The following is a 25,753-nucleotide window of genomic DNA, read 5'->3' as shown; positions in this document are numbered from 1 at the left end:
GTCTTGTATTTTTTGCGTGTCTTGTATTTTTTGCGTAGTTTTCTTGGACATTTAATATAAATATAATAATAAATTTAAATAAAATATATTTAAAAAATACATAATTTATGTATTATATGATGAAATATATATTAAATCTATATATTTGTATATAGTTGTGTACAAATCTGTACAAACTCCTACAAATAATATTAATATATAATTTTTATAAAATATTCAATCCTCTTAGAAAACAATATCTTATAAGTTCAATAAATTTTACACAATTAAATTATTATATAATTTAGTCAACATTTTAGTCAACACCACTAAAAATATTTGAGTTGAATTGGATATCAAAAGATTCCACCAAGGTAAAACCGGAAGAGCATCTCCAATAGAGTTAGTTATAATCTTTGGTTAAATTAGACATGTAAGATATAGTATGAAATTTACTAAACGAGACATTATGCTTCGATGGTATTTGCTCTATTGATTGGTTATAATTTAAAAATATTATGTTAATAATATTTTAGATTGTTAAAAATAGAATATATCAATTCAAGATAGTAATAAATGACGTTTAATCTTCCTACAGATTTCTTACAGGCCTGTAGAGTTTCGACAAATATAGTCATGTTATTCGTGTTGGCTAAAATTATAGACAAAAGGATGAATATGGTTGAAGTGCTATTTTTTCAAGAAGTTGGTTATATTTTTTATTTTCCCTCTATAATTGGAGATGCTCTAAAACCAATCAACCAACCTAAGAGCATATCCAATGGGATTGACTATAATGATTGGCTAAATTAGACCTGTGGCACATTATGTAAAATTTGTTGAATCCGTAAAACATAGACATTTTGCTTTGCTAGTATTGACTATATTAGTTGGCTCTAATTTAAAAATAGTATATTATTAATATTTAATTGTTATAAATAGAATATATCATTTTAATATAGTAATAAGTGGAGAAGTTCGTTATAATTATAGACTAAGAGGTTGGTATGGTTGGAATGTCAATTTTATGAACTTATAATTTTTATTTTTAGCGTGCCAACTCAGTTTTTAGCTAAGTGCTATTCAACTTGGTTGAAGATGTTGTAAGTAGGTTCACAGAGTCAAGAATGTAACCAATATTTTAAATAAAACCAAAAAAAATGATTATAGTAATAAATTTTGAGAAGAAAAAAAAAATGTGACCTCACACACCATGAATTTGTGTACTATAGTTGTACACTTGTACTGCAATATTATATATACGTCTCTTATTTTTATGAATTATAGCTATTTTGGGTATATCTTATTGTAGCCAAGCGTTCCCCAAAACATATACTCCCTCCGTCCCACCAGGTAGTTTACGTTCACTGTTTGCACGCATTTTGAGGCTCTTATAAAGAATAGGTCAATAATATTTTTTAAAATTATTTTTTTTCTGAATAAAAGTTTAGACATCAAACTTTTTTTCAAGATTTTTTTTAAAAATAAATATATAATGTAGGTATACTTTATAGGAGCCTTAAAATGCGTGCCGAAAAGTAACGTAAAGAACCTGGTGGGACGTAGGGAGTAGTTTAGTACTGTACACAGTGAATATAATTTCGAAAAGCAAAACTCTTCTTGCCCAACAGCCGGTTTCAGTTTTTCTACATATATAGCATCATCCATACAAGATACATCAAGATTTTATCATCTTGAGGGTAGCCTCTGTAACAAATAAGAAAACCGAACTGCACAAAACATTTATTAAAAGGATTAAAATGATTTGTCAATATTTTCCCAGTGTTGACATTTTGACATTTATTTTCACAGTCAAGGGGCCAATGTATACACCCTGAAGAGAATGATAAATAGAGTTGTGTTATACAAATTCTGGTTCTCATCAGTTCATTCATCGGATTTAAAAAGAAAATAGAGCAAGTGTCTTATTAAGAAGGATAATTCAATAAGATTATAAATACAGTAAAACCAAACTCAAAACATGCAGGCATTATTGCGTCCACTAGGAAACCATAGACATGTTAAACTAGAGATGAAGAAAATCTACAGAACGAATGGGGTGAGACATGGAGTTTACTTTATGTCAGTCAATTACCCCAACTACCGGTTTTTCGTTTGTCAAATTGAAGCTCACCTTCAACAATCTTAATTTCATCTTCGAGTTCTTGCAAAGTAGTTCTTGTAGACAGTCTCATATCCTTTTCGTGTTCAGATAGTAGAGCAGAAAGATGCTTCAAACAGGAAAGATATTCTGCCTTCGCTTCACTAGAGTTGGACAATTCTCTCCAGGTTCCATACTGCAAAAACAAGAATTCCTGAAAGTTCAACCTAACACAGATACAACCTTCAACTACTTTCTCATGCTCGAGGCCAGGATTCTTGTAAAGTATATTAATCTCATAATAGATATTTTATCTAACTTTTACATATGACTCATTTTTATAACTATAAAATGTATGGATCCTAAGGCTAGAATAATTTATAAACACAAATTAACATAATGATAGATATGCTGATCAAGCCAAACACCTTGAGAAATATAATTATTATATATGACCCTCTACAAACTTTTATATTTATAAATTCAGCAACAAGTGCACCAAACTTGTAGGATATGGACATCATAGACAGGCAAAAATCAGTTTGTATTCTGAATCCTATATATTATTTCACATTGAAATATTTTCACTAAAATACTAATAGTACAAATAGAACTCCAATGACATTCAAATTACCAATTTACCACATATTACAGTTTACTGCAATGACATTCTTGTGTCTGTAATTCTTCAAAACACCATATTTACAAGTGAAAGCACAACATAAAATAGATTGCTTATACGTACCTCCTTGAACGCAGAGATGCACTGATCAAAAGATTTCTTAGCAGCAAGAACCAGTCCATAGTTCCGCTATTATCATAAGGACATAACAAAAAAAAAAGTATAAAGTTAATATATAAATAAGTCACTAAACAAATTAATTACTTAACAGAGTCCCAGAAAATACAAGTTACTTTTCGTCCTCAAAATTTTTTATTGTTAACCATAGGATGCAGGAATCATATTTCTTTAGTTTATAAAAACAATATACTTAATGTCTTTGCAAAACAGCAAGGAGACTTCTGCCACTAGAATCTGAATGACATTTACATAATATCCAGTTCCTCATCACAAAAAGAGACTTACAAATGCATACAATTCAATGCTAAGTTTGTCAATCCCTTTAGTTGTCTTCAGGCCAAAATTACTTGATGTTGGTGGAATGACTTTAATTTGGCTCCAGATAAAAGAAGTATCGAAACAACAAGTATAGTTCAGGTTGAGCGAGGCATACGATTCAGTTGCTGAATTTGAGAAATATTTAATTGGTATCATCTAACTACTGTGAGAGGAGAAGTGAACACAAAGGTGCAAGGTACCAACTACAATAGGTTGACAGGACTTTCTTTGAGATATGAATTACAGGAATGTGCACGGTGACGCTATTTAAACTTTGAGTGAAAAGAATTATGATACCAACATCAACACCAGATATTTTAATGTGAACAGGCCGACAAAGTCAAATCCACTATATGTTAGAAAACAATCATTCAAATTCTTGTATGCTCTTTGTTAATTGTGTGTGGGTCCTATGTCCTTAGAATCGAGTTCTATTTACCAAATTCTGTTAATATTAACTTGTCCTAGTATGTACCAACAGAAGCAGAAACTGATATTCTCATGCGCTAACAGGAGATGTACAAAGAGCAGTCTGAGAAGGATAAAACTTCAAGTTGCAAGGATAGAAACTGTAATTATACAGCAACTTATCAGTTGTGATCGAATAATAAAAGCACAAGTACAGCAAGCAAATAGCATATGGCATCATTACACTAAAACAACTACCGTATCAGAAATATTAAAAATACCTACCGCAAGCAAATTAGGAAACGAGAGAAGTCCTCACTATATAAACCGGGGAAAACTAAACTCATTGCAAGTCTTAAAGAAAATAACTTGGTAGCATTTAATGATTAAGCACAGCAATTTATCATAAGGACTAAGGAGGAAAAGACACTGCAAATAATGATATCAACTCTGTCAAACATAATTAGGTAACTCCACATTGAAGTGAAAGTTACAGCACTGTTACTCACTTCATGTCCAGATATCCCCATCTTAGAGATTTCCAATGTTCCGAGGGTGTTATATGATTGCAACTGCAGACAAATTCAATTACCAAACTCATTATATGAAAACAGATATATTAACTTTCTATGACTGATAAAGAGACACATTAACCAACTTTCAGCATATCAATGCACCGTTCTCATCCTAACATATAACTTGACATTATAAGATGTAACATACTTTCAGCATAGCTTAAATATGTAAATGTATATTAAATACTTCACACTGAATTCAGTTAAAGTTTCTGTACTAGTCAAATCCACCATAAGATTTCAATGATAAATGAGCAAGACATCTCCAACAAATATATTACAGTGTGCAGAATAGTGAACAATGACAACATATTTCTGTACCATATTCATGTAAAGAGCAATAAAAGTGGCTTGCCACCTAATTACAGTATCTAGATCAGAATAGTGACCAAGACAGCATGTTTGTCAACCCTATTCATGCAAATAGCGGCGACAGTTACCTAACCTACTTAGAAGAGTATATTTGTATAGAATCAGTTTACCTACGTAGAAGTGTATATTTCTATAGTATCAATTTGTTACAATTACTGACTGATCATCTGATATGCACACTTGTGAAGTATGGGCTTGGTCTCAAACGGGCATTTTTAGCAACACGTGCGATACTGTAAGGTGATGCAGGATTAGAAGGTATAAAGATTCTAATCAGGTCAAACAACCAAAAGAGGACCATGTAACTACGAAACATGGCTATTATACAATTTGCTACAATCAACATAACAAAGCACATGAAGGAGATACTTGTAGGGTATATTTTAGTTTTTCTTAGAAGTAAAGTTCGTTATTGCTTGAAGGGACTCCACTCGAAGAACATACTAAACAACTTAAAACATGGTTTTAGTTAAAAGACAATAAGGCACATATTTAGCAAAAGAGATCAAGGATTCAAGGGTTGTTAAATCGTCATTTAAGCTCATTTTCTCAGTATACTTCTCTAAGCTTGCATTTCAACAAAATAATAGTTGCAGCTTTATTCCAATCTCGTGATGACAACCAGTCTTTTCATCTGAACATAGACCTGGCTCGTCACAAACCTACTAACTTGTATCATTAAAGCAGGGTAATAGACCAAAGAGTTACTTTGATTATATTTACGTTATACAGTGTCCAAATCTTGGATTATGATAATAAGGAATTATATTCAGTTAATGTAGCTGAACAAGCATAAGGATGGCCCCCTATATTTCTACCTGACGATGCTACCAACTTCATACTGTGCGACTCAAAAGACTACCTTCTAAAATCGAGATTCTGGACATACACACAAGAAACAAAAAGTTGGTTTATAATATTCTAATGTAATATATGGTAGACACTTAAAGATGTGATTGGAAGATGCAGAACTTCGGAAAGTTTTATAGTAAGGACAACCAAATACTAGAGTACCAACTGCTAAACTAACTTTAAATATAACCTCAACATGACTCAAGATACAAGTATCAAAACTAACATCTTTAATAAGATAAATTGGTTGGACGAAACTAACCAGTATAATCAGAGCTGCATGCCCATTCCTAATAGTTTCTCTTGATATGCCTTTTAATTTCTTCTTTTTTTCTTCCATCAATTTATCCAAAGCACACAGTGATATCCTATTTATATATATATTAATCCAGCTAAGGTCTTTAAATTCAAACTATACAAGACAAGTAAAATTATTAAATAACTATACCTTACTGATTCATGTAAAAGATCTTTTGCCTTATTAAACTCAGTGATAGCTTCCGAACTGCATGTCTTCTTTAGTTGGCTGGAATTATGCATTACAACTCTGGCTATGTGAAGCAAGTTCCCAGCAATCTGCCATTTTATCAGGACATCAAGCTTCGCTAGTTCACAAATTCTCCTTATGCATGGTGAAAAATAGAAGACACACATGCAATGTGATTTATTAGACATCAGTGTGTGTGTGTGTGTGAATGACATGCTTAGTCAAAATGATATGTTAGCCATCTTGCTCGGATAGTTAACAGTTGAACACATTGAACTTCTAATACTTATCAACAACTCGACTCATACAAATATTGTGCAAAAATAACTTGAAAGACTAGTAGGGATCGTTTTCTAGGAAATGCTAATGAATACTAAAACATGTAAGACAAAGATTTTAATATTACAATGTGGTTTACGATGTTCTTTTTAAGGGCTTTTAAGTCCATAAATAGTTGTCCCCAAATAGTGGTCACATTTAAAAGTTGAATTGTAAATGAAACAGTAATAGTGGGAGGCAGCAGTAGCTAATCAGCTAGCATATCGATAGAATTACTATGCTCTAACAGAGACTGGAGCAAAATGATAGATGTAAGAACTATATTAGCTAGCTGTCTATATATCGACTAAATGAAATGTCTTTGGAATTTATATATTTTATCATTGTCGTCCTTCACCTTCTAGTAGCAAAGTGCCAGGAAGACTGAATTTGTAAAATTGAAAGTATTTTAGGTATTTTTTCGAATGCAGTACATTAGCAAGAATTACAGAGATTTAAATGAGACAAGTAAAGATTGGTGATAAAGAATGAACAGTACCCTTAGAAAGAATATTCATGAAGAAATCAGTTATAGAGAGAATTACGATAGAAAACGAGAGAAAGTTTGGTGGAAGAGAAATACTATTTTCTGATAATTGTTTAAATATACTGAGATTACAAAGTACTAACGCTATTTATATAATTCTAAACCACTACTAGTGAACAGACCTTGATAACCCTAAATTACCACCCACTCTAACTATAAGTACTAATTGCCTTCAGCCATGCCTAACATCTCCAACCTCGTCAAGTCCACCATGTCCTCATGTTGAGAGGGATGCCATAGATAATTCGTTTGCTCAAGCATTTAGCACAAGTCCTATATCTTTTAATCTAAGTAGATGTCCCCTACTTCACATATCTTCGTAATCAAATTTCAAAGGAGGGTGCTAAACTTAATTGTTGTAATATTGGTTTCTTCACCTGCGAATTTTCCAATATGGTTATTTGTTGAGTTTTTTTCCAAATATAGTTATTCAATGACCCTGGGACGAAACTGGAGTAGGAGTTCACATAAATCAAAGGTGAAAGGTCCTAATGTCCCATCCAATCAACCAGTATCAGCCACCATGTCATAACTACCCATTGGTAATGTCTTGACTGTAGTCTTAAATTCTTGACATGCTGCCTTCCATTTGAAGTCAGAACATTCATACTTACTAATAAGAAGGTGACCATTTGTCAACATTACTTTCATAGAAATAAAATCTACTAATCCACACTTCATTTTGGAAGCAAGACTTGTCCAAGAAACTGTAGTACTTCATCCACTAAAATTAAGTAGGTTTTCTTGCCATCTCCCATATCGGGGTAGTTGTCGTGCTGTTTGGGGTCACTCTAAATGGCATGTACTAAGATCTTGATATAACACCTTTTGACCAGTTTTAAATGGCAGTTGTGGCTCAACCATGCTTTTGGCACTTCTACTTCTCTTCAGTTCATAGCCCAAGTGAGGCGATCCAGACTGCTTGTCATCTGAATTTCACATGGTTCTTCTATAAATATGGATATGATTCTTTTTTTCTAACATTCCTCAATAGACGACCAGTAAATTTTCTTCAGAACCTTATCCCTGTTATATATTTTGAATTCTTTGTTGTACTCTTTATGAGTCTCGTCGTCTCTGTATAGTACTTGGCTTTTCCAAAAGCTTGCTCAACTAAAGTAGGATCCAACAACATCAAACCTCCTTAATATCCTTTTATAGTCCACATATGACACTCAACAAAAAGGGAAGGCAATTTACCCTTCGACTGCCTCCATAGGTACGGGTGGCAAAATTTAACACAAGTAGAAACCAGACACGAACTCGCACAAGATGAATTTTGGTTGAGTGGTTGAGTTTCGGGTCGGGTTCATGGTGGGTAAAACTTTAACCGAAAATATAAAGTAGTTTCGTGTTGAAACAAAATACCCGAACCTGACCCGGAAATTTCATATATAGAATACATTATATTACATCATCTATAATATAAAAATTTACATGACATATATATGCGTGTAATTATATATATAATTTTCATTCACATATCATCTCGTAAAGTTACTATTATATATTTCTAATATATTACAAAAAAAGATAATTTTAGGTCAGGTTTTCAACCTGTTTAGAGTTTAAATTGTCTAAAATCATCATCTGCTACAGCAAACCTGACCAAACATTGCCATACATGCAACCCTGTCATAAGTTTCTCAAGTTGATGTTGATGTAATAATGCGACAGCCCAAACATTGCCCTATTTGCAAACCGTACCATAAGCTTCTCAGGTTGATTTAATAATGTGACAACCCAAACATTGCCCAAATTTGCAAACTCTACCATAAGCTTCTCAGTTTGATTTAATAATGCGACAACCTAGGTCAATTCCCAGGCTTTCTAGACAAATTGGGTAAAGTCAGGCAAATTGGGTAAAGCCCAGAATTCCATATCTAAAATAACACGAAATATATTTGCCAAAATGTAACAACTTGGGTAATTCACAATTCTTGAGTCTTTCAGGAAAATTGGGTAAAGTCCAGAATTCCATATCTAAAATAATCTGAAATATACTTGCCCAAATGTAACAACTTGGGTAATCCACAAGCCCACCACAAACCACAAAAGCCTTGATAATCATGACTTGTAAGTGTACTAAGTAATATTACTTGTGCTTATATACTGAATTAAAATGTCATTTTGCTCGGTGTGGGACTGAGGACTGAGGTGCTACATTTTCCATTCTACAGTTTACACACGAAAGTACCATAAGTGAACTGAATCTATACCTCTACCATGAAATACTGCTAACAACCTGGAGTTGGCTCTAAATGGGATAATGCCACCAGCTGCCGAATAACATACCTGAAGTTGGCTCTAAAAGGGGTAATGCCACCATCTGCCGAATAACATACGTGACAACCTGGAGTCGGCTCCGAATGGGGTAATGCCACCAGCTTCCGAGAGTCGGTTTGTATACCATATGTAACAACCTGGAGTCGGCTCTAAATACCATAGGTTGTCGGCTCTGAATTGAGTAATGCCAGAGTCGGTTTGTATACCATACATAACAACCTGGAGTCAGCTCTGAATACCATAGGTTGTCGGCTCTGAATGGAGTAATGCCACCATCTTCCAAGAGTGGGTTTGTATAGCATACGTAACAACCTGGAGTCGGCTCTGAATATCATAGGTTGTCGGCTCTGAATGGAGTAATGCCACTAGCTTCCGGGAGTCGGTTTGTATACCACACGTAACAACCTGGAGTCGGCTTACCAGCTTCCGAGAGTCGGTTTGTATACCACACGTAACAACCTAGAATAGGCTCTGAATACCATACGTGACTACCTAGGTGTAAATAGACAGAAGTATACTTGCCCAATGCAACTTGGGGTAATCTACAAGCCCACCATACGTATCCAAAAGATCATGCGATTTTATGGTGCACTAATTATTGTTACTTGAGATCATATACTGAGTCTCCGCTACTCGATGTGGGACTATAGTGTTCCAAATAATGTAGTCGTCCACCCAAAAGGATTCACAAATCCTTCTTCCTGAGGTTGTGATTTCACTTTATTGATTAAGTGAAACTGTTGTACATACTAAGTCCATCTCTTCCAGTTTCTGGAGCTTAGTGCTAGTTCTTTCTCTGAGTGCAAGAATTTGTTGACACATCTTTACAATTAAACAAACTAAAACTCACAGTTATTCAACTCTTCCAGTTCTCTACACTTCATTACTTAATTGAGAATTTACAATAAATTCAGCAGTATAAAGTATAAAAACACAACCAGCAATTCAATTCGAAAGATAAAGGAGTATATATATACTCTAGAGATCCAATATTTTTGTGATTTTTAAGTAATATCAATCAAATCTACTAAATCTATGTGAAATGATAGTAAACAACTATAAAACTTCAACAGACAACAGATACAACTGGTAGAGTCCAAAAAACAAACACCTGGAGTGCGTGATCCATAACTCTTCGAATTCGTTTCTCAGTACTTAGCTGGCTGAGCTCACTTTAATGTCCACAAAATGATTGAAGCAGTAATTGATTAAAAAAATAGTGTCTGATACTAAATTTGTCAGGAACTATGGACTGACTTCGCAGAATTGTAAGTATTTGAGGTATTAAAGAGATTTAGTTGAGATAAGCCGAGATTAGTGATAGAGAATGAACAGAAGAGTAGCTTGAGAGAAAACAAGGAGATATCAGTTATACAGAGAGAAATAAGATAGAAAACATACAGAGAAAGTTTGATAAAAACAAATTCCATACTCATATTTGTTAAAACATTCTAAAAATTCGAAACAGTAATGCTAATTATACTAGTTCTGAACCACTACTAGTGCAAACACTACTCTAACTACTTAGTAATAACTGTCTTCAGCCATTCCTATCACAAAGCCAGTTTTCTACTAGTTAATTGAATATCAGCGTTCTGGCCTTAGCAAGACAATAGATTCAGACTGGCTTTTAAAGAAGCTGCAAATCATAAAATTGGATATATGTATTCAACAATCAGATTGAAATTAGTAGAACTCATACACCCAAACTTCGATGAATTTCATGTTGCAATTTCTAGTACTGCAAGTTAACATATGTAAAGTGATGCATATTTCAAGATATCATGTTTTACTAGTACTGGATGCCATAAAGACTTGTCTGGCCATTCATACAGTGCTTAGGAATTCCAGGTTATCAGTTTCAATATGCCCTTTAAATATATAATATTTATGCAGGTATCAATCACTAATTGAGTATGTAACAGAGATAACTACATGCGTGTATATAAACAACAATAATAATATGACCACTACAACCATTAATGGAGTATCGGAAAGACATACCTGAATATGGTCTTTAGAAAGTAACATTTTGCGGGCATGAAGACATCTGGTACAGTTTATTAACAGAATTCATTCAGTTCAAAAAACACGACTCAGAAGTTACTTGCAAAATAAATTCACCTTTCAAAAAGCTCTTGTGCTTCCCTGGAGCTCCCAACTGACTGGAGGGTCAAGGCAAGTCCTTCAGCAGCAATCACAGTTTCCAAGGAATTCCACCCCTGTGGCAAAAATTGATGACATACATATAGAGACAAACTAATTACAGGAAGGAAAGGGGAAGAGAGGACATTTGACACTGTTATGTATACAACCGACATGTGGCAAGACCGCCAAAATTGTACTACATTTTTAACAAACAAAAAAAATAAAAAATTAAGCAAATGGCAACTCTAATCTTGGAAAAGAGTTTACCAAAAATAGTTTCAGTACTTTAAGTGATCACTAAGATGAACTCTAGATTCTAGAATAATTGGAGTATACAAAGTATTGTTAGATATTGCTTGCAGCGTCTTCTCATTCAACTTAACCAGACAAAATTGAAATAAGAATAAACTGGCTAACCCATTGAATATTGATCAAAAGCAACAAAAGATAGCCAGAAACTAAAGGGTGAATTCAAGCTACTCAATACATGACTATGACTTGAATACGGTGGTTTAGTTAGGTTGTGTTTACTTGGATGGAATGGAATAAAAGTTGTACATTTTGAAAGAATTTGGGGAAAAAGATAATAATTTTTATTCCTCCTTCCATTCCATTCCAAACTATTTGAACTTGAATTTTAACCCACATGTTTTGGAATGAATGCTCCATTCCATTTATTCACCGTTTCCCAACAATTTTCATCATGAAAAGTTTAGACTACCTCATGTTCATTCACTATTTCGAGTACATTCTTCTTTCTCCATTAAATTTATTAAAAAATTTCATTCCATTTCCACCCCCATTCCATTCTCAACAAGTGGCCAGACCTTAGTATACATTATATTCAATCAGCTATGATGCCAGAAAGACAGTGCAGTGGAAAATGAAGTTGGTAAGTAAAAAGAAGCTATAGCTTGTGACATCCATATAGGCAATGACCGCTCTGTAGACCTAGGCTTGCTTCTTTCTTGTAGCATGAGGTGTGTACCTCAGGCCAAATTTCGTAATTTGTATGGACCAGTAAATATATAGAAAAACCTGTGAGCCTTAAAACCTGTGAATAACACTTAACACTTTAAGAATGATGGGAAGAATTTCAGAACTAAATCCAGCTGTGTATACGCTGATACCAAAGAAAACAATCATTATCTAATATAAGCTGGATAATCAAAGTCCCATCTGAAATTACTTAAAGACTATTAACCTCAGCTAAAGCTAAGGACCCTTTGAGCAATGATTCAAAACAAACGTCTGTATTCCTTTGGCATATGTCCTTTAAGGAATTCAAAGGGGAAAAGGATTTATGACCACACACCTTAATTTTTTATGGGATATCTACTTGTCTAGCTAATGATGACATCAGTAATATTTTAATGGGTACAAGATAGACGAATACTAGTATCATATATTCAGCACTATCAATTTCAGGTCCAGATAAAGTTATACATTTAAAAGATTGATGACCCACTGTTTTGTTCTATAGGGACCAGCACTTGTATTCTATGTAGTGCACCTAATTTTGAATAAAGTGACATTATCACATTTGGCTCGAACATAGATGTTTTATCCTTTACAAGATAACAGTGTCTGGTCAAGTAAATTATGTATCTTTTAAGCTTATCTACTACAGAACTGCAAAAAGTCCGAAAGTTATCCCAAGAGAAAACGAATTGAACCGAGTTTAAATGTAGGATCATTTTAATAGGCACAGGTCAGAATGTACTTCTATTCATAAAAGATTGAGTCATTGAGTGCACATAATCTCACTTGAATGAAATATCAAGAGAAATAGAGAAGGTAGAGGAGATTCAACCTTGGTTAATTCCATCTTCTGCAGTATCTTTCTTTGTATATTCATCGCAGCTTCAGCTCGACTGGACTTGATATATATCTAAAAAAATGAAAGTTAAAGACCCCCAGAAAAGGATCTATAGTTGGAGTAAAGCACATATAAAAAAGGCAAACAGTAAAGGACAAGGCGTTGGCAATTATATCATCATTAAAGTAAGTGAATGTTAATACATGTTCTGGAACAGACTTAATCAGTTTAAGTATATGATCTAAAATGGGCCTGAAGTGAATCCTCTTGACATTATTGTGTTCAAGTATTTGTACAACTCCACTTATTGACTTCTCTGTTCAAATTTACAGGTTAAGTTGTCGCAACATGTGGGGAAGAGGATCGTACTCGTCATTGAGGGTGAGTGGGCCCTTTAACCTTTTTCTGCTAAATTTTACGAGCAGAAATTTGATGTCAACATATGCGTATATTCTTCCTCATTAAAAAATCAAACAAACAAATTTATTGTTATGTAAAAGGATAAAAGGGTTTACAAACAGCATAAACATTAAACTATATATAATGCATACAGAAAGAGGTAAACGAGAACAACATTCAATTTATCCAGGCTGTACCATACATGGGATGCTTAATTTTATAGTTTTCTATGTACTAATGAAAACAGGTAATGCTGAAAACAATTAATACAGCATTTGAAGTCGGAGAATGTCATTGCTTAATCCAGTTTTGGCCTCTCAAATCCACCAATATATTTCAGTAGAGCCAGTTTATCATGCTGTATGCATTTATTATTCATTAGGGATCACAGACACTACTGTTGAAATCTGAACAGAGTCCAGGAAATTCTAGGATTTTAACAAGCACTTGCAAGAGCAAGAACCTGGACTTAAGAATTATAGTGATCTTTAAAGTCAGAGAGAATTAAATGCTCTCAGAACAATTTCACATCTTAATAACCTATATGTGTGGAAGGGGACCTGAGCAAGATACCGCAACCTCCTGATGCATATTACAGATTCTCCTTGTCCATTATCCTGCATACAGAAGAAGAAACTATTTGTTTGGAGATAGTTGCTTTATAAATATATTATGACTCTAAGCTAATGAATAATTGCTTTATTGGGCTTGAAGCCACATAATTCTGTCTGATCTTACACTGTAAGGAGATTGGTTTCAACAAACTGATAGACAGATATTATATTCCGTTTTTTACTTGTGGCTCCTGATGATTTTCTTCTTAATTTCTTCTACTGGACCCAAGGTTTCTTAAATTAGTATTTTGGTATGAAACAGAAACTTGGTTTACCTCAAGTATTCTAATCGAATCTTGAATAAGGGCTTCAGAATCCTTTCCTTTTCCAAGGAGATGCAGCACCTGTAACCGAGACATGCCTAGATTGTCATTTAATGTATCATAAAATAATACAGGACACCTGAAAGGAACGCATTGGAACAGGAGCAATTCAATTATGGGTATGCAAGGAATCCACCTCGCTGATAACATTATTAACATATCAAAAAAGAAGCACTGGCACAAGGAAAGTCACATTCAGTAAAGGAAGTCAGTTACAGCAAAAGGAATTTGGTGAATTGACAAGTCAGACAATATGCGTGTGTAGGCAGTGTATGTTAAGAGAGTGCGCAAAGAAAAGGATTGTCTGAAATATTGTGAACGTTTCTTTAAAATTGAGCTTACAAATTTTATTTTATTTTACTGTTGCCTTCTTTAATCCAGTTGAATCCTTTAATTTATAGAGCTCTGAGCAGGGATTTTTTGTTAAGCACTAAATGACAACAATAAGAAACACACACAGATTATGACAGACATAGACAGGACATGCAAGCACAATAAGGTGCAATGCTACTTTGTTGTTTTCACCCTTTCATATATAAATTTCGAAGCAAACAAGGGTTCATGAAAAGGACATTAATTGCAAACCTGACTACAGTTTTTTATCAAACAAAGAAATAATAACATATCCAGAATGTTATATATATTAACCACTACAACACTCTAATGCATGATGCTTCTTATATACCCTAAAGGCAAATGCATATCTAGTTGGTGTTTTTGCCGAAATTTTAAAAATGGATGTTCTTGTTATCTCTTACAAAACAGGTAATTTTGGCTATCACCCTAAACAAAAGGTTTAACGAAGATATGGTTACACTTACGGTTCCCAGATGATACATTGTATCTGCATAGTCAGTGTGCCCCTCCCCGAGAACACGCCTCTTTATCTACATAAATAGCAAGATTAGATGTCTAACTAAAATGTTGACAATAAGATGAAGAAAAAAACCAACATAGAGATCAGTTCATACCTTTAAAGCACGCTGTCAAAAGAACCAGGTAACAGAGAAAGAAAAAATCAGTTCCTTCACTGGATCAAGGAAATTTAGCATTGAAGTCCTTGAAAGCTTTTTGCATAAAAACATGTGGCGGAAGGATAGCATAAGTTTTAAAAAAAAGGTCAGACACGTTGAACGAATTTTCAATCCAATTTGTGCACCCGAGTCATTTCATGGGACAAAGGGAGGAAAAGCAAGTAAAATATGTTCACTTTCATAACCCCGAAAGAAGGATGACCAGGAAAGCATGCTAGAAGTGGTTTTATATATTTTTCTTAACAGTTAAGAGAGAAATACATACTGTGTACCTGAAGTTTACATTTTATACCCTTCGTGTACCTGAACTATTGATTTTGCACGTTGTGTACCAGATATTCTGTTTCCTTTAAAAACTATTACCAGTGGGAGTTTTTACATGCATAGACATCCTGGTCCTATAATTATAGTTACTCAAAAATCAAAAAACAAAAGTAGTATAAACATATTTTCCTGTAGTAATGAAATATCATAGTAAATTGACATTATCAGTAACTGCTACGGCATAACATGGAAACCTAGTCTACACCTACATGCATTCTTTTACGTAGTAATGTAATAATACGTTGGGAGTGTGTACTGCACTGTTTTATGTAGTCATGTTATATAATACGTCATTACGTTGGTGTGTTGTAATGAACTACTACACTTAATTAAATCAGATACATAATTTGTACAAAGATAACATTATACTAGGATGCTATTTTGGTTCTGAAGTCTAATTTAGGGAAAAAGAACAAAATGTACTTATCCTAGATAAAATTGGGGAACTCACGAGTGTTCCTTTACTTTACACTCCATTCTTATGAATGCTCGGTAGCTGAACGACATTTCCGAAAAAGACAAAATGAACCCTAATGCAGGATCATTGCATATGTACACTGACAATGACATTCACATATCTAAATTAGCAACAAAAAAAAAAAGACATTCACATATGTACCTCATAAGAAACACAAGCTTTGTCCAATTTCTGTTGTACAAGATAAAATTGACCAAGATTGTGAAGCGCAGCCCCAACACTAAGAGAAATGAATGCAAGTCATATATACAGCAGGTAGGAAAAAAAAAACCACTACTGATGATAGATAATTTATGCAGTGCTTATAGTTTAAGCATAGTTATGCATCGTCGAGATATAAATGACCAACAACATATACAGAAGCTAGGGTGTATTCCCTGCTCAACTTCTTATATCAGGCATCTGCAAATATGGAAATATGAGGTCCACATGCAGAAACCCTATGTGTGCAAGTGTTTTAAGCGATATACAGAAGTCTTATATGGACTGAGTTATATTTAACCACATCTTTCAGGTTTGTACTGCTATAATGTGCCTACTCTCTGTGGTACCAACTAAAGAAATATCTACCAGTGTGTGTGGTAGATCTACATCCACTGTACATATCAACTATGGATATGTGCATCACTATCAGTACTAGTACACCATAATTGTTAATCGATTATAAATTTGAGATTAACCAGCATCTAATTAGCATCCAAATTATATTAAATACACAAATTGGTAGTAAATAATGTAAGTTAATAGCTTTGATATCATATCTTCATTTTTTTCAAATTCTCAAGGACTTAATTCAATTAGTAATATATGGTCGGACTGGCTGATAGCAAGACTATATGGCTCTAGGATGAAACACAATAATATATCACAACAATTAAAGGGTCAGAGGTTTATCAAGAAAACAATCATTACAGAATCTAGCTGAAAGAAGACCGCACATCTGAAACCATTATATGGCTCAGAACATTCAAATTATTGCATACATCATAAAATGCATCCAGACATATATGATGTTAATCAACTGATAAACATACTATAAAACTTTGTAGTTTGCCATTTAGTTCCGTAAGTATATGTAGTGCCCCCAAGAGTTTATATCTTTTCTTAAATGACTACACAAAATTGTACCGTATGTCTTCGAGTCCCAATGATTCTTCAAGTACTTTTACAGCTTCCAAATATAAGGGTTCCGCTTTATCGAATACCTTTTGCACTCTGTACAGCTCAGCCTGCAACAAAAGATAACAAATGTTATAATTAGCAAGTAGCTTCAGAAGATAGCAACAAGAGTAATGTAAATCCATGATACATTACATAAAAAAAAACTAAAAATAGAACTCACAATTGTGGTTAAGCAGGCCAGAACTGTATACTCTAAACTTTCAATTCAGTGTAATATTTTCATAGTTCATACGTACACTATAAGAGAAGACTGATAATCCAAAATTCAAAATACATCAGACTGCAGACAAATTGTGCACATACAAGAAAACATTGTATAGGTATCCATGCGAAAGAGACTGTGTGTATATAATGGTTTTGTTAGTCATTGCTGTTCGGCATGTTGTTACCTACATTATGAATAGAATTCTAGTCCAGTAAATTTACTGAACATAAAGAGAACTTGCATCCAGCCAAAAACAAGCTTTATTACACTGCACAAAGATGTGTACTAGGGGAAGGGGGACCTACCAGATTGTTGCATGCCGACGCAACATGGGGGTCTCTTTCTCCAAAACCTTCTTTAGCTTCTTGTATAGCAGCTTGAAATAAACGCTCTGCATCCTCCATTTTTCCCTGGAAAGAAGACAACAGGGGTGAGTATTATACATGCACAAAAAATAAAATAAAATGAAATGTCATATTAAAGTAAATGAAAATATAATTGAAGGGGCAAAAAAGGTTGTTGCCTGCATAAATCGATCTCTTCCCGTATCAGTAAAAACTCTCCACTTGGATGTATGTATATTTGAGACCACAGACCCATCCTCAATTTTGCGTAAGCCGCTTATAGTCTCACTACTTATCTCATCTTCACTTTTCAAGCCAACTGAAACATCTTCTGCCAAGACCGTGGTTGAATTCACCCCAAGAAACAGTACTGCAGAAACAACAATATTGAATCATCATATTCATTTCCAAATTTAATTAACCACAGCATTCTTAGTTCTTTCATTTCCTCTCTGTAGAATTTACTTTGATATCTGCAATTGTACTGATAATCTAATATATTTTACCAAACCTCAGGTAGAAATAGTAATTGGACAAGTAAGAACGATATAATAATCCATGTGGTGGGCTAACCTTCAATAGTTAAAAAGGATAATTCACTTGTTTACATGACTAGTTATTGCATATATAAATGTAACTCCTGAAACATATATTTTTTATATTTCACCTAAACCTGATACAAGAACAGCAGTTGTTTAACATATATACTGCCAAGGTTGAAGAAACACTTATTCAACATAATCCATAAATCATAGGCTATGTTTGTTTTAAGGTATTATATTATTACCTTATTTATTTTAAATAAAAGGAACTATAATCCCATGAATCTATATTTTGATCATCTTTCTAATTCATTTCCATGGACTTATAATACCTTGTGGGATGGTATTATAATCTCATAGAGATGAATCAAAAAGATTATTGAAATCAAACTTTATAGGATTAAAATCCTTTGAGAAAATAAAATAAAGGGTTAAATATCAATTTGGCCATTTACTTGGCTCAAATATATCCCTCTTATCACTGACTGATAATTTGATTCCCTTCACTCAATTAATAAATTACGTATTAAACATTAGAGTACATATATTTCACCACTTTAAGCCGTGTGCCTTGGACTTGAAAGTGTTAATCGGGCTCTGTTGGAGCTTATTTAGCCTTTGAATGGCTCATTCTTGACTTTCTACATATACAGATACAATACATGCAAAATATGTAAATAACTAGGGTTCTTCAAATAGATGGGCTAATTGTAACTGATAGTTTAATTCATTATAGAAATAGCATCTTAAATTGTTCTCTTCTCAAGCCCCATGGATATGGATAGAACTTATGCAACAAGCACTACAACATATGTAAACTATAATGGTAATCTAGAGTAGTGGTGGTGGATTGGTAGCAGACCCATCTATAACGATCCCAACCACAGAGGGTCTCAAAATTATAAGGCCCCAAAAATATATTGGCCCATGTATATGATAATATGTATATTTTTATTTGCCATGAAAATAACACATGCTTCAGAACCTACTCAAAAAATTCTCTGATGGGTTTTCGGATATCACGCCTTCCATCTAATATATTAAATCATTCATTTGTACCCATATGTATATCTTTACAGCTTTTGCATCAATTAATCTTAATTCATGAATTACCCAACCCCATAATTAATACATCATCAACGGTAAAAAATTATCCTCTACATATAAATTCTTTGATCACAAACTTACTCTTTTCAGAGCATTAACCTTAATTTGAATATTTCAAGTTTTTGTCTGATCAGGAAGTTTATATAGCATTATTGATTCTATCATTTCAAGGGAATCAAGTTTCAAGCTCCGAATTGCAAAAAGCTAAGAACTCCGAGTCTGTGATAATGGTATGCCCAATATTAACACATCACAGGTTAATTAAACCTCTCATCATATTTTATTCTGATTTTTTAGAGAAATTAAATATTAGTATATGAGTGAGTTGTGTTACATGGAGTTATGTTCTACCACCTAAATTGCTTACTGACTTGTTTGTATATTCTAATATTTCGTTTCCACATCTTATTAATCTATAAGAAAAGTTTGGGTATAAAGTTCTGTAACAAATTATGCACCTGACTATGTTCCAAAAAAAAAAATAGAATTATAATGATTATTGGATTATATAATTTTTGTTGTTTGCTTTTTAATTAGTATACTTATATTAACTGTATGCTTATTATTATTTATTTAATTTGTTTTATTGGACAGAAATATAGGATTTGTATGTGAGCTTGGAGAATCTGGAGTACTCATATTTTCATTTTGACAGGTTCTTATGTTCCATTTGGCAGATTAAGTAGTATCTTGTTCTTTATACCTAGCTATTTGTTTAGTGTAAACTATTTTGCAATCTGCCTCCTAAAATAAGAAAGTATGACTCTGGACCTGACAAACCTATGAGAAGGAAAAAAAAACAGTAGCGGTGATTGAATCTCAGAGAGGAGCACCACATAAGTTTATTATAAGAAAATCTAATATTCTGATAGAAAATCAAAATATAAATATGAGTGCTGAAATTGATTTTGATAATGTAGAGATTGTCAATGTTAGTGACGTGGTTGTTGAGGATGATAATGTTGACAAAGTATCTATTGAGAATGATACCACATTAGCTATAGTATCAGTGAAATGCCAATAGCCAATAATAATGATATTGAAATTGTGATGATACTTTGAAAATGAATGTGTCAAATAGAAACAAACTTGTCTTATTATCTTCCTAATATATTTGATCCAACAACTTGGGATGGTCTTGGTTCTAAAATGATAGATTTGTTAGTGAAAGAGGGTACCAAAAGAGATGGTTGCCTTGCTAGGATCCTAAAGACAAATTTTCTAAAGGACTCACAGCCATTCATATAGAGTTTTATTAAATTGAAGAAAATTTTGAATAGAGATCGACTTGTTTATTCTAAAGAGCTCGATAGAATTTTTTGTTTTTGTTGTAAAGTACTTAAAAAGGGATTGGTAGAGGTCAATAAAACATGAAGGTTTTTTGGGTTGGGTCCATGCTTGGCTTAAAGAACATGAGACAAGTATATTATGTTAAAAACATGGCTACTTGGTATGAGTTGCGTCTTAGATTTCCAAAGAATCAAACTGTTGAGCTTTTTGTACTCAGTGGTGTTACAAAGTTTAAACTTGGCATTATGTGATATGGCTAATACATATGTTAAAAGCTAGAGATTTCTTTGGCATAATACAATGTATATACTCAATTCAATTTTTGCATGCTGAACTAAAAGATGGCAAATTTGAAAAGATAATGTTAATGGATTGACTGCTAAATCACTGTCATCTACTCGTTGGGAGTGTCATCGTATTGATAGTGTTAAGCAATTAGGATTAACCGTTAATCACTGTCATCTACTCGCTGGGATTTCATGATGCTTTAGATAGCGCTAAAAAGCTTGCAAATGAAATGGATATTGATCTAAGTTCTACCCAGCTCCGAGCAGCGGGAAATTTGAAGAAAAAACATTTTGATGAAAATACAAGTACATCATGTTGCTCCAATATCCGGGGAGGAATAACTTAGAGTTAATTATTTTTATTACATTGTTGATCAAACCATTAACTCTTTTGACATGAGATTCAAGCAATATAAAGAATATGAAAATATTTTTGGATTCTTGTTCACTTCTAATAAGTTCAGTCCTTAAATGATATGAGTTTAAAAACTTCTTGCATTAAATTAGAAAATGCACTTAAACATAATGGGCAATCTGATACTGATGGGACTGAATTGTGTATTAAACTGAAATTGCTTGGTGACGTTTTGCTAAGAGATATGGTAGGGAGATATAGGTCTTTAGATATTTTTAAGGATTTGGATTGTTTTTCAGTATAACAATTGCATATAGGAATTTGCTAAATATTTTAGTTACTGTTGCATGTCGCCTCTCTGCTGAAAGAAGTTTCTCAAAACTAAAGCTATTAAAATCTTATTTGCATTCTTCAATGCAACAAGATAGACTCAAAGGATTGGCGTTAATAGCAATTGAGAAGGAGATTAAAGAAAGTAAAATATGAAGACTTGATCAATGATTTTGCCTCTAATATAGAGTTGAAAGGATAGCACTATTTAAAATAAGAAGTGGTGTTAAGCTGAGCATTGAGTATGTATTGAAATTATGTGCATGTTTGGGTAAAGAAAAGAAAGGACTTCTCTCATAATAAAACGTGGGCTTTTGCATCTCTTGACCCTCTGAAATAAAGAAGTAGAAGCACTTTTTACGAAGTTCCGGAGAGAGAAGTAGAGTAGAAAGTTGAGAAAGCTAGCTTATTTCTTTAAAACTTTTACTTCTATTCTATCTTATTTTCTAATAACACTCTACTTCTTTAAATTACCAAACATTCTAAGTAAAATTATCCAAACCCTTAAATAACTCATAAGTCTTTTAATAACATGTAAATCCCAACTTAATTATCACTTATAATCAACTTTAATCAATAATCAACTTCTTTTAAACTTAGCCCCTATGATATTTAATAAATATAAAATATTCAAATTATTAGTACTTTATTCAAATTTATGTTCAATTCAAAAAAATGGCTCATTTTTATAATTAGCACAAGGCTCCCAAAAAGTTTAAGGCAGCCCTAATTGGTAGTCAACAGTGGAAGTCATCATTTCCACACAGCGCTACGTGATGTCCACTAAGGGCCTGGTTGGAAACAGGGTTTATATAGTGGCCACTCATTGTACTCAAATGTCTCACTTAACTCACCGTTCTGAACGAAAACTCGTTCAAACCACTTAATTCACCATATAACTCAATTCTTTCAATTTCTCAAAAATAATTATGAATAAAGTGAAAAAATTAATGCACTGGGCTTTAAATTATTCGTTGTTTTCATATTTTATTGATCAAATAGGTATCGTACAAGTGTCGTGACCTCCATTCTATCATATTATATATTAATTTTGAAAATTTTAATATAATAATGTATAATGATTTAAGTGGTTTAAACGAGTCTCCTTTTAGAAAGGTGAGTCATGCGAGACATTTGAATGCAATGAGTGGCCACTCTGATATAAACCCCGGTTAGAACCTAACCCCTTTTGGATGGAAAACATTAATTTTAGGTAATTGTGATACAAAATTAAAATCAAGTTAACAGAATGAATCAGATTAGCAGTGAGGGATAAAACAGATGTATTTGTATCAAGTGAATGACCAAAATAAGTGTCTAGCGATTGTAATCCCGAAAACAAACAATCATATAGCCACAGATAATTACAACAGAGAAAAGGGCCTAAATATCATAATCTCGAGTTAAAATGTCCTAAATATCACATCCTGAAAATATGGTGCCAGATACCACATTAAAACTCTACACTACACATAACACATAAAACGCAGAGCTTTCTTTTGTCGGCGTCTAACACACTACATAACAATTGTCTTTAAGAAAATATAAACGCTAAACTATGTAACTTTCTCGAGTGTTCGAGACATTATTGATTGAAATTGTGATAGACGGGGCAACAGTTCTAGAGATAAAATACAAGTGGCAGATAGGTGTACCTGATGGGGCAGCCAAAAAAATCCATGAAAATGCAGACCGAGAATCGTCGAAATATGTAGGTGAAATGCTGTGTTCACCGGGGAGATGAGTGGTCGTGGTGGTCGTCACGGCGGTGGTGGGGCGGAGGTAAGAATTTAAGAATGGGTAACAAGTCTCTAGTCTTTTGGCCAAACCGCCAACGCCTCGTCGGATTGACATGTTTTTAGTGTCGACTCAGACACCACCTCCTCCTAGTGTTTCCTCCTTTCGTTTTCCCCTATAAACCCCCCACTGTGTGTTTGCGTGGAGTTTTCTGCTCTCTGCGTCTATTTTCTAAACATCATAAATATCATGTAGATTGAAACACATGTTTTCGATTGAAACAAATATTTTGACTAGCTGATTAAATTAGCGGTTTCATGTAAAATTGTTTGGTAAATAGCTGTTTCATTAACTTTTTATGACACATACCAAATTCTCTAACTCAAAATAGTTTTTTGAAAATTAGCTTTTTGAACACAAACCTCTATTTTAATCCGCTAACTACCAAACATTATCATTAGTGGATTGAGATGGTCAAACCTCTAAATCACCCAAAACCTCTAATTTTCCCCCAAACCGCTAACTTCCAAACACGACCTAAGTGTTTTTAAAAAAAAAATAAATATAGCAATATTTCATATTAATTATGAGACCTCTTGTCCACGTATATTTAATTAGACATGCGTATATTATGTTATATATGGGAAAAAATTGAAGATTTTGAGTACCTAACTTATGATACTCATTTATCATGGGAAAAAAAACTTATGGTACCGTTTATGATAGGGGGTATAATTCGGACCACCACATAAGGTGCGATTCGGGGAGCATGCCCAACTCGGGAAGGGTTCTACAACCCCGTCAAGGCAGTCAAGCTGGGTTGGGGACACACCAGTCTTGCCAGAGAGTCTAAGTCTAGAGAAGAACTCGGATTCTCCTAAATCCCACCCGACAAAGTCATATAAGTCCAAACCGATACTTGCTACACAGGTAACAGACTGACACCCCATGTGGTAAGGATAGCACATAACGGTCAACTACTGGGATGGTAAAGACAAGTCTCAGAACATTCGAAAACATTATTCCTCAGCTGACACCTAGACACGTGTAGGGAATCCAACCCCTACAAGTGTATAAACGGGATTCAAGATACGCATACTTAAATCCTAATCTTTGGCCTATAAATGAGAGATTTAAGGATCTTCTTTACTCTCTCATTTTACACACATACTTGCACTCACTAAAAAGCTTAAACACTGTAGCAACCATACCATCTACAGCAGCCATCACACACACACACCATCCGCACACATAGATAGCTTTATTTCCCGTCTTACCTCTTCCGAAGCCTACGCTTATTCAAACGCCGGAGGCGCCGCGGGGTTCAAACCCCCCTCCAGTGTTATTTTGTAGGTGCCCTTCCAGCATCTACACCTCGGAACAACCACTCACGACAGTGGAAGGACCCGACCGGGATTTGGAGCTATCAGTTTGAACATTTTCTTAACATATAAACTTTTTGCGAAAATGATAAAATATATTAATTTCTAATATTTGTAGAAGAATATCACTTTTCAAATTTATGACCACTATTCTATGACTTTTTTTAAAAAAAGGTACACCGATATAATTCTTTGGCAGTTTCCCCCCTCTAACCAACATCTTGGAAACAATCACCTTTGCCGAAATTTCATTACTCGACTGTCATCGTGACTCAACTCCTCTTCAATTAAGGGCGAAGTACTGGGCCACATACCACAGAAGGGAGTGAACTCAATAAAGACAATCCTCGTTGGACGAATGAGTATGATACATATGTTATGGACAACGACTCCTCTAATGATAATGATAAGGATGATGATCCTACCTAAAAGAAGAAGACATAACAACCAGGGTCGTAGCCCCCGAAATAATACCAGACAGGGCAACCCCGATCCCCGAGGGACATCGACTTGGGGGCAACCCACAGGTACACAAGACTATATATATATAGGATTGGAACTTTTGAAAAGCAGATTGCTCATGAAGAGACATGAGGGAAGGCAGGAAAATCCAGAGTTTCGGGAATGAGAACCGCTGTTCGTGGACTTTGGGACACCTTATGCAAGGGCTGAGATTCCTCAAAACTCAGGTATTATAGAATTCACTTATTTTCTGCAGGTGATCCAGAAAACCCGATTCTGTTGTTTAGACAATGCAAACAATAAGTTAGATTGTAGAAGGGGGGTTGAATACAATCTACAAAATTTT

At 33.9% G+C, this 25,753-nt stretch overlaps 1 protein-coding gene across 2 annotated transcripts; it reads right to left on the bottom strand.

Moving 5' to 3' along the window:
* Positions 1-1,878: 1,878 nt before the first annotated feature.
* Positions 1,879-23,811, bottom strand: LOC108224134 (uncharacterized). Of its 2 annotated transcripts, XM_017398703.2 has the most exons (17): positions 23,482-23,811; positions 18,095-18,285; positions 17,877-17,981; positions 17,313-17,413; positions 16,326-16,404; positions 15,320-15,331; positions 15,170-15,235; positions 14,301-14,369; positions 13,972-14,028; positions 13,007-13,084; positions 11,170-11,267; positions 11,050-11,095; positions 5,856-5,983; positions 5,670-5,775; positions 4,118-4,180; positions 2,826-2,891; positions 1,879-2,276 (listed from the first exon to the last, which is right to left on the bottom strand). In XM_017398703.2, the coding sequence occupies exons 1-17, from the start codon at positions 23,678-23,680 to the stop codon at positions 2,067-2,069; spliced, it is 1,674 nt and encodes a 557-aa protein (XP_017254192.1). In that variant the 5' UTR covers positions 23,681-23,811; the 3' UTR covers positions 1,879-2,066. The 2 variants fall into 2 exon arrangements, with proteins under 2 accessions (XP_017254192.1, XP_017254193.1); XM_017398704.2 differs by lacking the exon at positions 5,670-5,775.
* Positions 23,812-25,753: the final 1,942 nt, after the last annotated feature.

This window comes from Daucus carota, chromosome 5 (genome assembly GCF_001625215.2).
Source record: "Daucus carota subsp. sativus chromosome 5, DH1 v3.0, whole genome shotgun sequence".
In the NCBI taxonomy this organism is placed as follows: Eukaryota; Viridiplantae; Streptophyta; class Magnoliopsida; order Apiales; family Apiaceae; genus Daucus; species Daucus carota.
The sequence above is the reverse complement of the archived record's forward strand: the minus strand, read 5'-3'. Positions and strand labels throughout refer to the sequence as shown.

Coding starts and splice junctions, on each gene's coding strand:
- LOC108224134 (XM_017398703.2), bottom strand. CDS start 23,680: ATGTCAATCCGACGAGGCGTTGGCGGTTTGGCCAAAAGACTAGAGACT. Junction 11,096..11,169: donor GCACAAGAGCTTTTTGAAAG/GTGAATTTATTT, acceptor AAACTGTACCAG/ATGTCTTCATGCCCGCAAAA. Junction 4,181..5,669: donor ATGCAGCTCTGATTATACTG/GTTAGTTTCGTC, acceptor ATTTGTCTGCAG/TTGCAATCATATAACACCCT.